We start from the raw sequence: 14,431 nt of genomic DNA, 5'->3' as shown, positions 1-14,431 counted from the left end.
GGTGTGTCGGAGATTACAGAATAGCTTGGAGAAAGGGAAGAATGGGGCGGACAAAAGGTTTGATGGTGATTGGGAGAGGCGCAGTGAGGTGTTTGACGAGGGGGAAGAGCGAGGCAGAATGTTGAGGGAGATGAAGGTGAAAGTTGGAAGGGGGAACAAGCGGGGAGGACGCTCAGGGAGTGACCTCCCTGCCCCATGCGAGTCCCGTGCTCAGCTGGTTCTGGCTAACAGTACCTGGTATGGGCCCCTCCCTTGTCCAGGGTAACGGATCCCCACTGCCTTGTGGGGGAAGCCTCTTTCGGCTAAGGCTATGAGAAGGACACTCAAATATCAAACCGCACTGGTAGGTCAGCCTGGGCAGCACAACATCGTGGATAAATGTGCCCATGAAAGTCAGTGGTGGCACAAATTAAGGCTTCACTGCGCAGCATCTGCAGACAGCTGTGTCAACTTCATGCTGGTTTTTCCCTTCATTGGCACCAGCTCACCTGCTCACCATCCATTTTTACCTATTCAGCCATCGCACAACGCACAATGCTTTGTGAGCATGCCAACAAAGTGAAGAGAGTCGTAGAAAGCGACGACTCACACCATCGTCATCACATACATTACATGTTGACAATGACGTCCGGGTCACAGTGAACAAATCAACACGTTGTATTGTATTTGAGCCGAGAATCTCAATATCGTAAGCCAAGTGCTCACATCGGAGTGCCAGAGAGGTCAAGCAGAATATAATTTTCTGAAATAAATCACAACCATCCTTGCTGTTCTACAGAGTTTTCAAAGACCCGAAAGCTCATCCATGTTAATGGTTGTTTACATTTTGGTGTCACAATCCTTTTGTCCTTTGTGTTCTTCATATATATACAATTATACATGCTATGTCCCCTATGTCACTGATGATGTCATTGATGGTTGTTGGTATTTCGCTAAGTTTATATTTATGAAATTTGACCTTTTATCAAGATACTTGGTATTCTGAACTTGTCTCCATTATTGAGAGATCGAAAGATCCTCCTTCATCACACGATGCGAAGCAGATGATGCTGATTAACAGTGCGTTTTGTTTACACCGTTCAGGGGAATTCATCAAGGCTCTATACGAGTCAGATGAGAATTGCGAGGTGGACCCAAGCCGCTGCACACCCGGTGACCTGCAGATGAACCAGGATAACCTGCGCATGTGTTGCGAGTTGGCGTTCTGCAAAATAATCAATTCCTATTGGTGGGTGATTAAATGTGACTCACCCATAAAGGTCTTGCTTCCTCCTTCTTCTTCCTCCTCTTCCTCTTCTGCTTCTACTTCTTCTTCTTCTTCTTCTTCTTCTTCGTCGTCGTTGTTTTACGGCCATTTGCATGCTTGAATGTGTAAGCCGTGTTTCACCTAATGGCTGCTTTCCAGGCAGCGCAATCCGTTGCTAGCCCTCTTGTTAGGCTTTTAACTCTGAGATCATCTCTCAGCAACTCATTCCATGATTTCCTCGGACAGCCTGGAGCTCTTCTTCCATTCACATTCATATTTATACACTTCTTCACACAGCTGCCCTTCCCCATCTTTTCCATGTGTCCGAACCACCTCAACCTACCCCTATGCATAACCTCACTCATGCTCTCTATACCTAACCTACCTCTTAATTCCACATTTGGTTTCCTATCCTTCAGTGTCACATTACACATCCATCTCACCATTCATATTTCATCGTTTTTGATCGCCCAGGTTTCACTGCCATACATCATCGCACTTCGAACGCAAGCTGCATTAAGTTTTCCCTTTAGTTGGAGAGAGATATCCCCCTTGATGTCAACAGGGGTAACAACTCCCTAAACTTCCGCCAACCACTTCTATTTCTTGCAGTCACTGCTGCCACTGCACCGCCACCTGCAGCAATCATAACACCATGGTAACAAAATCTATCTACACATTCCAGGGATATGTCCCCATCAACTAATCTTTCCACTCTGACTGGTACCAGTTGTTTACCTGCACAGACAGCACACCTAAAGTCAGGAACCACCTGCAGTCTACCCCTGATGTCACTACACCTCTTGTGCACCCAGCAGTTACAATATTTACACAATATTGAGTTGCTACCTGCACCCTTTTTACAGACAACACAAGGCCACCTCCCACTTTTTTTCCACAGTTCATTCTCCCACCGCAGTAATCAGTGCTTTTGTTTTTGTTCTCTTCACTTTCAATCTTCTGGCCTCCAAACGCTCCTTCAATACTGTATATTTACCCATGACCTCTTCCACACTCTCGACTATCAGCACTAAGTCATCAGCGTACATGAGCTCGCAAGGTAAGTCTCCTCTACGTTCCTGTGATATGGCTTCAAGAACCATGATGAACAAGATTGGGCTGAAGACTGACCCCTGGTGAACCCCCACTTTCACTTCAAAGTCCTCACTCTGCACTCCATTTACCCTCACAGAAGTTTTTGGTCCATCATACATCACCATGACTACCCTGACTAACCAATCCTCCACACATAACTTTCTCATTGACCATTGCACCACTTCCCGAGGCACCTGAGGCACTGTCGAATGCGTTCTCTAAATCCACAAATATAAAGTACAGCTGTCTCTTCTTCCCCAGATATTTTTCCTGTATTTGCCTAATTATAAAAATAGCATCGAACATGCCCCATCCTGGCATAAAGCCAATTTGAATTTGATGTATATTAACACTCCGTCTTATCAATTTATCCACGACTCTCTCGAACACTTTCATTCCATGGTCCAGCAGCTTCAAACCCCTATAATTATCCCTAACTCAGGCATCACCCTTCCCTTTATAAATATTCACTCATTCCTTACAGGAGTGGTCAGAGAATAGGGGTGAGTGTGGAGGGTCATCCTGTCACCCTTATTATTATTACTATTATTAATATTATTCCTTAGTAATAATGTGAAAGGGCCAGCAGGATGGCCTAGAGGTATGCACACTCGCCTTTAAGCTGTCGAGCTTGAGTTTGAATCCAGACCCAGCTATAAACTATCATCCTGGTGTTTCATTGGGAGGATGATTCATCAATGTGTGTGTCGTCCCTCGGATGGACACGGTAATCTGGACGTCTTGTCTGTTTGCATTAGTTGTTGACGTTACAGATCCCACATTGTCCTTCACGAAGAGTTGGCAAGTTATTGCCGGCACCATGAACACATTACAAATTCCTGCCCAAATTACTCCTGAAAAGGCAATGGCAAACCACCTAGTCCTTGCCAGGAAACTGCTTTGGCAACACTGACACTCTGAAACATAGCATGGTGCATCAGAATCAGAATAATGTTAATATTATTATGCTATTATTGTTATTGTTGTTATCACTTTTGTTCTTGGGTGCGCCATGTTATGGCCTTGGAAAAATGCCACAACATGAAATGACACTCAAGCTGCTATCTATACACGTTAACATGGCATTTTCCAAGGTGGAAAAGCTGATAAAAAATGGAAATTCCTCCAGATTTTGTTGAGGTCGAGTCAAATTATTATTACGATTATTTTTGTCAATATTATTATTATTAATATTAATATTGCAGCCTTGCCAGCGGCCTACTTAGAAGGCTCACTCACTCTCCTCAATGCGACTCAGGTACGTTAGTCTTTGGGGGACGTGCTCGATGCTTGATGTTCTTCTTCTTCGTGTGATGTATGGATGGCAGCTTGTTAATATTATCATTATTTTTTATTATGCCATTATCAATGGACAGAATTAACTGAATAGTTTGTGGTTATAATATTTTTAAACTTCTGGTACGTGAGCCCCACAAAATGCCACAGTAAGCTGTACAGTCATGTGAAAAAGTAAGTACACCCCATGTAAAGTTTTGACTTTTTCAACATATTTCAACATACAGCTATTTGATCTTCATTTCAACAATATTGATAGATAAAAGTGATATAATATGACAAATATCATGAAACATTTACATTTTGTAGTCCATTGTATAATTTAAATAAACATAAATGCAAATACCGCATGTAGAAAAAGTAAGTACACCCCTACGTTTATCACTACTTCAAATACCTAAAATTAGAATCAGGTGCACCAGCTCAGGTGCAAATGATTAGAACATTGTTAGAGAGGATCTTGCAGGAACCTGTCTTGTTTAAACCTCAGACATTTAGTTGGGTTTGCTCTTTGTTGTTGAAGTATGCAGCGTCACCATGCCTAGATCAAAAGAGCTCTCTGAGGCCTTCAGAAAGAAGGTTATAGATGCCTACAAGGCGGGGAAGGGATTTAAAAAGATCTCCAAACAATTTGAAATCAATCATTTGACTGTCCGGAAGATCATCTACAAGTGGAGAAGATTCCAAACAACTGCCAACTTGTTCAGGCCAGCCCGCCCCAGCAAATTCAGCCCGAGAGCAGACCGCAAGATGCTGAAAGAAGTCTGTAAGAACCCCAGAATGTCATCATGGGACCGACGTAGCTCTTGCCACTGTTGATGTCAAAGTGCACGAGTCTACCATTAGAAAGAGGCTGCACAAATTTGATCTCCATGGGAGGTGTGCCAGGAGGAAACCTTTGCTCTCCAAAAAGAACATTTTAAAAAAGAACGAGCAGGGACCCGTGGAACAGAGTTCTGTGGAAAAGCCTCGCTTTATTTGGGTGGTGTATAAGCAACGAAGCGGTGCCTCGCATGCTTTCAGAAGTTTATGTTTACTGCTAAGCCAGCGTTAATGTTCGTCGTCTGCACACTTATTACCAAAAGATAATGTCATGAATTTGTTTTATGTTCCCAGAGATCAGATGTTGAAGTGGAGATAAATGATGAATTGCAAAATGAAAGTGACAATCAGGAAAAACAAACGTGTTGTTTTATACATCTGACCAAAACAAACGTTGCAAATTAGCCTTATAGGGGCATCGCGTTTGTTTCCATTGGCATCATTTATGCTTTGTGACGGTGAACAATAGTTAGGTATAGTCAGTTGTAATGAACAAAAAAAAGTTTTATTTACTGAGCCAAATTAGTCCATTTTTTTTTAAAGCATCATTTTCTTGGGAACTATTATCCCTCAAACTTTCACTCTGTATCTGCCCCTGAGTTCGTAGATGATCTCCCCATAAACAACGTTGCGGGTTAGTCGGCCTGCAGTAAGCTCAGTCTCTCTCCTTATCCGCAATTAATTCTGGTTGGCAAAGACACGCAGATAATGTGGGTCTCCTACTCTACTCGGTGCAACGTAAAAACACTGGTGGGAAGCAGCACTCCAGCAAGCTCTGACCCTGGCTTTTGTTGATTGTCATCGCAAAGACCGGCCTGACCGGAAACTGTCCTCCGCGGAGTTGTAAAGGATGATCCGTGTCAGATGGAGAAAGAAAAATTCTAGGAATAAGGAGAATAGACCCGGAACGATCACCAGCGAGCTTCCGCGCCTGAAGAACACGTTCAGTGGGTCATACGAAGCACCGCCCGGAGACACCTTTTTAACAGTCGGAACTGCTGCTAAGCTCAAATCCACAGTTAAAATTTTGAAATTTGGTGCAGGTTAGAAAATTTTACAGCGTGTCACTCTATTGTAGAGCGGAGCGGAGCGGTGCTTTGTATGATTGGCTGTCCCATATATGTTTAGGTCCTGGACATTAAATATCCCATTGTGTATTTTAAAAAGAGCAGACCGTTGTGGCCTTGGGATGTGAATATGACAGGCTTGATGGGCCAAGTGGTCCTTTCCTGTGCTTTAATACCTCCACCACCGAAGGTGGACGGAGGTTATGTTTTCACACCTGTCTGTCTGACTGTTTGTCTGTGAGCAGGATATCTCAGAAAGTTGTAGACAGATTCGGATGAAACTTAGTTGACAGGTTGGGTGTGTTTCAAGAACAAGACGATTCGATTTTGGTTCAGGTCTGGATCCAGATCCGGCCTATCAATGGGATACAAAAGGTAAACCGTTCAGCCTTGCGGAGGTATGCGCTCTACCGAGTGTTCTAGTCGTGTGTGCGTATGTATGTGTGTGTGTGTCTTTGGCTGTCCGGGCGGTAACCTTTTAACATTTGAACTTTTGTCATCAGATTTTCTTAAAGTTATATTTATAATATGGAGAAAACAAATTAATTATTTGGTCAAAAAGTTAAAGGTCAGTGTCATAAAATCGTCAATTTTCATCCAATTTACCTGAAGTTTTAAGAATTTGCATATTGGGTCATTGAAGCCTATTGCTTTTGAGGTCAAGAGGTCAAGATCACCTAAAATGGGTTTTTGGGGGTGGGGGTTTGTTATCCGTTTTCATCATATTTACCATCCGGAAGAAGAAGTCTGAATACAAAGCAGACGCGGACGGGCTTTGCCTTTTCAGATGCTTCTAGTTTAATTTGTGGAGCATTGTGGGTTTATCAGTTGAGATAAACACTCAGCTTAGAAAACGCACCTTTTTCTTTTCAAGTGCAAGTACTGTATAGTAAAAGAAATAGGGTGGTAATACTCCTGTGGACCTTATGAAGCTCGTCAGGCCACCATAGTGGTTTTTCTTTGCACAGATATACCCAGTGGTGCCCATCTCCTCCGGTCGAGGTTTTTTTCTGAGCAGCCTTGAGAATTGAAGCTGGACCAGTGATGACAATGCAACAAAGTTTCAGGAAATGCAACCACCACAAACTTTACACTTTAGCTATACTTACCCTGTAACAAGAGAAATACTGTTTGAGAGGCCTTGCATACTTTGTTTGGTTTAGATGAGCCCATGGTACTTTAATTACAAACTTATAATCTTGTGCATTTCCTTCACAGCGTGTTTCCTCGAGAGCTCCGTGAAGTGTTTGCATCTTGTCGGCAGCAATGTGGCGGCCGTGGGCGCCACGATTTGAGTGAGCGCCTCGTAGTTGCCTCCCTCTTCCTGCGTTTCCTGTGTCCCGCCATCATGTCCCCAAGTCTGTTTGGTTTGACCCAGGAGTACCCAGATGAGCGCACCGCTCGAACACTCACACTCATTGCCAAAGTCATCCAGAACCTCGCTAACTTCACAAAGTGAGTGCTGGGTATCCGGCCTTCAGATATACTTAACCATCATGCTTGCAATTATTAGCTTATTGTCTTCAGTCTAGATCTGTTTACTCCTGGACATAATTCCACCTTGTCTTACTTTTGCCATCCATAATTCCTTGACTTTCAACTTCTTTTTACCTGTGCATTTTGTTGTGCTCTCATACCCTGCACCAAAGCCCCTATCTTCCCCTCATTTCGTATTTCCTCAACCCATGCCACATTTTCTCATTCCATGTCAGGTTTGGAAACAAGGAAGACTACATGGCCTTCATGAATGACTTTTTGGAAAACGAGTGGGGAAAGATGAAGCGGTATCTGCTGGAAATGACCAACCCAGATTCAGGGCCTCACTCTGAGAGCTTTGATGGCTACATAGACCTAGGCCGTGAACTCTCCTTCCTCCACATCCTCCTTTCAGAACTCCTCGCTCAAGGAGATGCGGTACGTAGCCAAGAACATGGGGATACAGTACATTACAATTCAATCATTCCGGAGTTACGGTGACTATATAATCGGTGTTGAATTCTTCAAAGCAGGTGCACAGCCTCATTTCTTCTGCCAGTCCAGACATTGTGGAGGAAGAATTATGGTTACTCCAAGTAATAAACCTTCCACACTGTTAAGTATGAAATATCTAGGATTTTAAATCTGCAACATGTACCAACTAGAACGCCACTCAGTAGAGTGCATACTCCCGCCGTGGGTTTAGTTGGAATAATACGTTTTGTTTGACATCCCCTCTCCCCAAAACAATAAATGAAAAAGGAAGTAAGCCCTAACTGTCAGAATTTATTTTGATATATCTCGGAATTAGAGGAGAAAAACATCATTTAAGAATAAGAATAAAAGCTTTAATGCTGTAAAACAGAAAAAATCTTTCCCAAAAAAATTTCCAAAAACATTCCTGGATCCGGAATAATATCCTGAGCTTCACCAAAAACTAAACAATTCTTCCTTATCCCAAGAGCAATCATCCCACCAACTTTCATCCAAATCCATTCAGAACTTTTCCAGATAACTTGTTCACAAACACACGAACACACACACACACACACACACACACACACACACACACACACACACACACACACACACACACGGACGGACAGGATCGAATGCGTTACTCCCTAGCGGGAGTAATAAACCTGAAAATCGCAGAGCCAGAACCAGAATTATTTATTTGGTCGGGGAAGCCCATGCGAGGTTTCTTCTTCTTCAGCCTCTCGCAACCCTGAGTGAATGTGCGATCTTTTTTTAAAAAGGTGAAATTTTGCCAAATCTGTTTTAATTCGTTTGTTAATATACCTCAGCCATTGACAAATCTGGAACTAAGTCTTTATAAGTTCATCAAATACTGACACCGCGAATGACATTCGCTGAGCTAAATGTTGATATCTCTTCTGAGGTAAAGATTAAAAAAAAAAAAGTTTTAAAGCATTATACGTATCAAACGATACATTTTATGAAACGGGGAAACCTAATACACACTTTGGTGGTTTTAAAATGACAGAATATGTCTTTATTAGAAAAAAAAAAAGAATATTGAAGACGACGCTGCTAAAAGAAAATACACCGCTCCAACGCATAACCACGAGTTTAAACTACATTTACAACAAATATGAAAACTATTTTCATATCACAATGTTAAATATAGAATATATAGAAGATAATGTTAAAAAAAACGAGCCCTATCTTCCAATGGTAAAAAAAATCCTTCAAAAAATTCCTGGATCGGGAATAATATCCTGAGCTTCACCAAAAACTAATCAATTCTTCCTTATCCCAAGGGCAATCATCCCACCAACTTTCATCCAAATCCGTTCAGAACTTTTCCAGATATCTTGTTCGCAAACACACGAACACACCACACACACACGGACGGACACGATCGAATGCATTACTCCCTGGCGGAGTAATCATGTCAACAAATCACGAGTGTTACCTTCGACCTGTTTCAGCTGAGCAGGAGGTGTGCGTAGCTTGCCAATCATTGTCATGGTGAATTAATAGGGTCTCGACGAGTTTGCAAAGGACATTGCAATAGGTGCTTTTGCAGCATCTTTTCTTGAAGATGCAAAAGCAGATATACATCTACCATGTTTTTCAGATCCCTTTTTAGAAAACCACTATAGATTTGAGCAAGTTTAGTGCAATGCAACCATTTGCACACATGCTTAGTTTAGTGCATACATGTGCAAAATACGACAAGTAACAGACATGTCACAGTTATTTTGACTCGTTAACATACCGTATTTGACCTTTGGTGGCAGGCCTGCTCAAAACAGATCAGACCAAAGGCAAGCAGAATGCCAACAAAACTACCACAGTGACGTGGCGAGTGAAACAGATGTGCTTTGGTGGTGTTTCGTTATATGTATGAGTCGGAACGTTTACCAAAGGCCTTGTGTTGATTGCTCGCCATTAAACATCGCCCATACATTAGTAGTTACATAGGTTCTGTGAAAAGGACAGTGTGCTTAGACTTTAGAGCAACAACAACAAAAAAAAACTCCAATTTATGTAAGCTGAAGAGGAAGCCTTTGTTCTTTCTGAAATGTTTATCTAATTACTGGCGTTTTCAAACAGCCCTTGTCGACCCAATTTCAGGCCATCGAGGCTTGGTCTTCCAAAATGCTTTTATGAGAACGAATGCAAATTACCACGAAATGCACGTTGTAGAATCCCCACCAAATTGTGTAGAATCTGGCATTTGGATTAAACGCTGCTCTTGTACCCGCTGTTTAAGGGATTCACTTTGTGGCCAAGTGCTATATTAATTGTGGCCTTCTCTTTGGTTGTTTTTTTTTGTTTTTTTTTCCCAAATACACAGAAGGAAAGAAGTGCAAAAGGCTTTTTCATCCTACGTTACAAAATTTTACTCGCAGTGTGTGGTGGCTCCATTCCATGCGCTGCGTTGCGTATTTCTGAAAGCCCACACCATAGCTGCAGTTTCATTACTGTTGCCATTTTCATGAATGCACCCATCGTAACTATACAGTGATCCAAGACAGCTGGCATACCATTTCTGTTAGTGACATGGGACATCCTTTGGGAAGAAGAGATGGTCAAATAATTGGCTCATTTGCGCACGCACTGCCACAGTGGCAGAACTAGCCTCAACTCAGAATTCTGCTGGTACTGCGATACCACAAAGCTGAGCTGCATCCTTCGATGGTGATCGGACCTGTTAATGAGGCATGGTCACCTCTCTCTCTCTCTCACTCCCCCCTTTCCCCTCCCCTCTCCCTCCACTCCCCCTCTCATCCCCCTCTCTCTTTTCTCCATCTCTTTCCCCATTCTCTCTTCACCCCCTTTCCCTTTCTCATTCCTCCTCCTTCCCCCCTGTCCTTCTTCCCCTTTGCTTCCTCCCCTCTGCTTTCTCCCTCTCCTTCCCCTCTCCTCCTCCCTATCCCCACTCTCCTCCCCCAACCTCCCTCTTCTTCCTCCTCTCCGCCCCCCTGCCACCACCTCTCTTCTTACCCCTCTCATTCCCCCCTGCTTGCCTCCTCTCTCCTTCCTCCCTTTCTCCCTCCCCCTTCTTCCCTTCTATCCCCCTCTCCTTCCCGAACCTCTCCTTGCCAACCTCCCTCTCCTTCGTTCCTCTCTTCCCCCATCTCCTTCTAGCTTACTCTTCTCCCATTTACTTCCCCTCATACTCTCCTTCCCGTCCCTCATCTCCTCCCACATCTCCTTTCCCTCACCATCTCTTTGCTTCCTTTCGTTACTCCCTCGTCCACCTTTCTATTGATTGGTTACTTCATTTAATCATTCATGGTGACATTGCTGAGGATCTGTTGGTATATGCAAATTAGTATACAGGTTGACTTGAAAGCTCTGCATTTTAAGCCAAGTTTTACATGTTGCTGGTGCCTGTAGCTTGCTGTAATTTGTCGTGGGGTACCACGTGAATTGATATCTCCTGAGAGGAAAACACAAAATTGAGCTTGGTGGTGGAGATTTGGTGATTTAATAGCCACTGAAGTTTCCCAACCACTTGCAAAGAGGATGAAACACGGATATGAAAAACTTATAAACCCAATTGCACTTCGCACCCTGGGAAAATTATTTAAAAGCCTAAAATCTGCCCAAAACGTCATGTTGATTTGAGTTTTGGCAATACCGTCTGATCACTGTACATTCGTGATAATTGTCTGTGAAAGACTCCGTTTTCTTCCCTAACCTTCTCCCACCCCCAACCCCTTGCCTTAGACTCTTGCAGCCAAACTCGGTCCTTTGCCACGGATCCTGGGTGACATCAGTGCAGCGCTCGCTTCAACGAGCCCCCCAGCCCCACCTGCGCCCTTGGTATCTATGCACGGACCCGGCACGGCATGCCCGGGCCTGTTGATAACGGGTGTTGCAGGAGATCGGCTTGCGAGTGGGCCCGCCATCAGCAGCATGAGCTTGGCTTCAGGCCTCCATCGTATAGTTGAAGATGGAGATATGGCCGGGTGAGAGATTGGTGGCATAAATGGGATTGATGGGATCTATTTTGGTTGGCACCAGGAAACCGAATCAATGTAATGTGGATTAGGCAAGCATTGATCTCCTTCGTGCATACCTGGCAGTCCCATTGTGGCCCCAAAGCTGAACAAGTCAGGATTCATCGTAACTATTTTAACACGAGCACATCCAAGCCATTAAAACACTTAATTCCCAATGTCGATGGTAATAACATGTTCTTCTGCTCATGAGTAATTTACAATATTAATGACATGATACTGTCAAATGTTACTCACTGGTCAGAAGAGTAGATTTTGAGCACCAAGTATAAATTATTGTACTATTCCCAATTGTGAATTTTATTTTTTCGATTGTGCTCAGGAGGCACATTTGTGATGGAGGAGCGACTGCTGCCAAATATGTATGTTAATTTAGAGATAATATGGTTCGAGAATGGAACTACTCAAAGATAGCAAAGGAATATGCACATGAATCATATGTACAAGTTACGTAGTCTCCGAGCCTCAGATACAGGATAACTGATAACACAACAATGGCTCTTTGTCACCGCCCTCTGTAGTACGGTGTCCAATTAACATTCCTATTGTGTCCTGCTGGATGATTGTTATTGTTCATTTTGACTCGATATTAGCCATACTACAATGGCCGTTGCCCGGAACATAATTGTAGGGGACGTTGGCGGCGTAGTGGGTCAAGACATTGTAATGGGATGCCGAAGCCAGCAGCATGAAGGATTTGGATTCAAATGCAGTGTTCGCACAGATTCATCTGCAGAAGCTTGTCAGTATTTATTACTGGCAATTCTGATCCACAGTAAGTAGTCCAGGAATAATAGATTTAACCCGGAACAAATTCAAACAAAGCTGTAAATTTCAGGATATGTTCAGAAAACTGTCCTGAATAACATACTAAAAGTCCCCAGACATCCGCCTTGTGCTTCAACGGAAATTCAAGATGGCGTCCAAAATGGCGGCAATTTTGGCATTTTATCATATTACCACCTAAAAACATGATAGAAATGCAAACAGGGTGTCAAAATACATGTTTTCAAGCACGAGGATTGTTTTAAAGATTACATTATGAGTTTATATGACATATGTGTCATTCGATCGATTATGAACAATTTCAAACTACCTTTTATGAACATTATGAACAAAATGATTATGAACAAACAATATTTTGAATGACTACCTTTCGTTAACGACTATCTTTCACCTCTATCCTTTCTCAGGGGAGTCACTCGCTTACCATCACCGACACAAGAGAACCGTGAAGCTTTCTTCGTAACGCGTCCCGAACCGCCACCATTATCCTCTCCACCCGCACCGCACAGCCACCCTCCCTCTGATCGTGATGGTGATGTGGGTGGTGGAAGCAGCAGCAGCCTCCACAGTGGTGGCGTTGACCTTGGTTCGGCCGATGAGAGCACGGGGCCAGGTGGGAAGCTGTGGCCTAAAGGAGGCTGGTCGCAAACTTCTGGTGGTGTTTTGGCTCGCAGACCCGAACAGCTAGCGTTGACCATGGCAGAGGTTGGCAGGTATGGAACCAATGGTTCGCTCTGGTCCAACAACCCTTCCTTAATTTTTTCCCATCTTACATGTGTAATTTTACTTCCCCTTCCCCAGGGATATTGGCCACTCAGTTGCACCACCACCCCTGCTTCCGTTGTCTTTTCACAATCCGCTGTTCCATCTCGGCGTGCCGCCCGACTGCACCCGCGGCTCTACGTCCGGGTCGGTCACCGAGGGGACGTCTGGCCTCCGAGCCCCAATGCTCGATTTTCCTGCTGGCGATGGTGTCGGGTGAGCTTCTAATAATAATAATAATAATTCATTTATTTTGTATAGCACTTTTCATGAAGCCCAAAGGTGCTTTGACAGAGTGCAAAACATAATGCATAACAAAACATGAAAACAACAATTGCAAAAAGACAAGAATCAATAGGGAAATATTTAAAGCAAAAGGAGGGAGAAGGAGAAGTGATAGTCAGGGGTTAAATGCTGTGGGTTGAATGTTGAATGCAGTGCTGAACAGGTGGGTCTTGAGTGATGTTTTGAATGTGGTGAGTGAGGAGGAGTCTCTGATGGTGTGAGGTAGTGAGTTCCAGAGGGTGGGAGCAGCGATGGAGAAGGCCCTGTCCCCCCAGGATCTGAATTTGGTCCGGATGGGGGGGGTCAGGAGGTTGGTACCAGCAGAGCGGAGGTTGCGGGTGGGAGTGTGTCTGGAGAGGAGGTCAGCCAGGTAGGATGGGGCCAGGTTATGGAGGGCTTTGTAGGTCAAGAGGAGGATTTTGTACTGGATTCTCTGGGAGATGGGGAGCCAGTGAAGCTTGTAAAGGACGGGGGTGATGTGGTCACGGGTCCGGGAATGGGTGAGTAGACGGGCAGCGGAGTTCTGAATATATTGGAGTTTATTGGTGATTGTTGAGGGTGAACCATAGAGGAGGCTATTGCAGTAGTCCAGACGGGAAGTGATGAAGGCGTGGATGAGGGTTTCTGCAGCCGTGGAGGAGAGGGATGAGCGGAGACGGGCGATGTTTTTCAGGTGAAAGAAGGCTGTCTTTGTGATCTGTTTAGTGTATTTGTCGAAGGAGAGGGTTTGGTCAAAGATGACGCCAAGATTCCGGATGAGAGGGGAGGTGGATACTGGGATACCGTCGATGTTGAGGGCAAAATTATGGGTGGATTTTGTGAGCGTTTTTGGGCCAATGATGATTATTTCAGATTTATCACAGTTAAGTTTGAGGAAGTTGATTTGAAGCCAGGATTTTATTTCAGAGATGCAGTTTGTCAGGACGGTGGGGAGCATTCTAGCTCAACCCATCCGGAAAACTTCACAATAACTACTAACTTAGCCGTTTTTCCTTGGCTTACTGCCAAGTAAATGGAAGCAACTTGTATACCACATAGGTGGTACATATTTTTATACATTTTACAATAGTCTCCTTCTCAAGCCACCATATGTTGGC

At 43.8% G+C, this 14,431-nt stretch overlaps 1 protein-coding gene across 1 annotated transcript in view; it reads left to right on the top strand.

Moving 5' to 3' along the window:
* LOC144890808 (disabled homolog 2-interacting protein-like) overlaps positions 1-12,887 on the top strand; it is a gene marked incomplete at its 3' end in the record, with an annotated part of 65,467 nt that extends 52,580 nt beyond the window's left edge. Inside the window, exons 8-12 of the mRNA XM_078772647.1 lie at positions 1,084-1,228; positions 6,745-6,981; positions 7,239-7,440; positions 11,209-11,450; positions 12,695-12,887. Of these exons, the coding sequence (XP_078628773.1) occupies positions 1,084-1,228; positions 6,745-6,981; positions 7,239-7,440; positions 11,209-11,450; positions 12,695-12,887 (1,019 nt within the window). The remainder of the gene's footprint in view (positions 1-1,083; positions 1,229-6,744; positions 6,982-7,238; positions 7,441-11,208; positions 11,451-12,694) is intronic.
* Between the last annotated feature and the right edge of the window lie 1,544 nt (positions 12,888-14,431).

This window comes from Myxine glutinosa, chromosome 2 (genome assembly GCF_964187855.1).
Source record: "Myxine glutinosa chromosome 2, kmMyxGlut1.1, whole genome shotgun sequence".
Lineage (NCBI taxonomy): Eukaryota > Metazoa > Chordata > Myxini > Myxiniformes > Myxinidae > Myxine > Myxine glutinosa.
The sequence above is the reverse complement of the archived record's forward strand: the minus strand, read 5'-3'. Positions and strand labels throughout refer to the sequence as shown.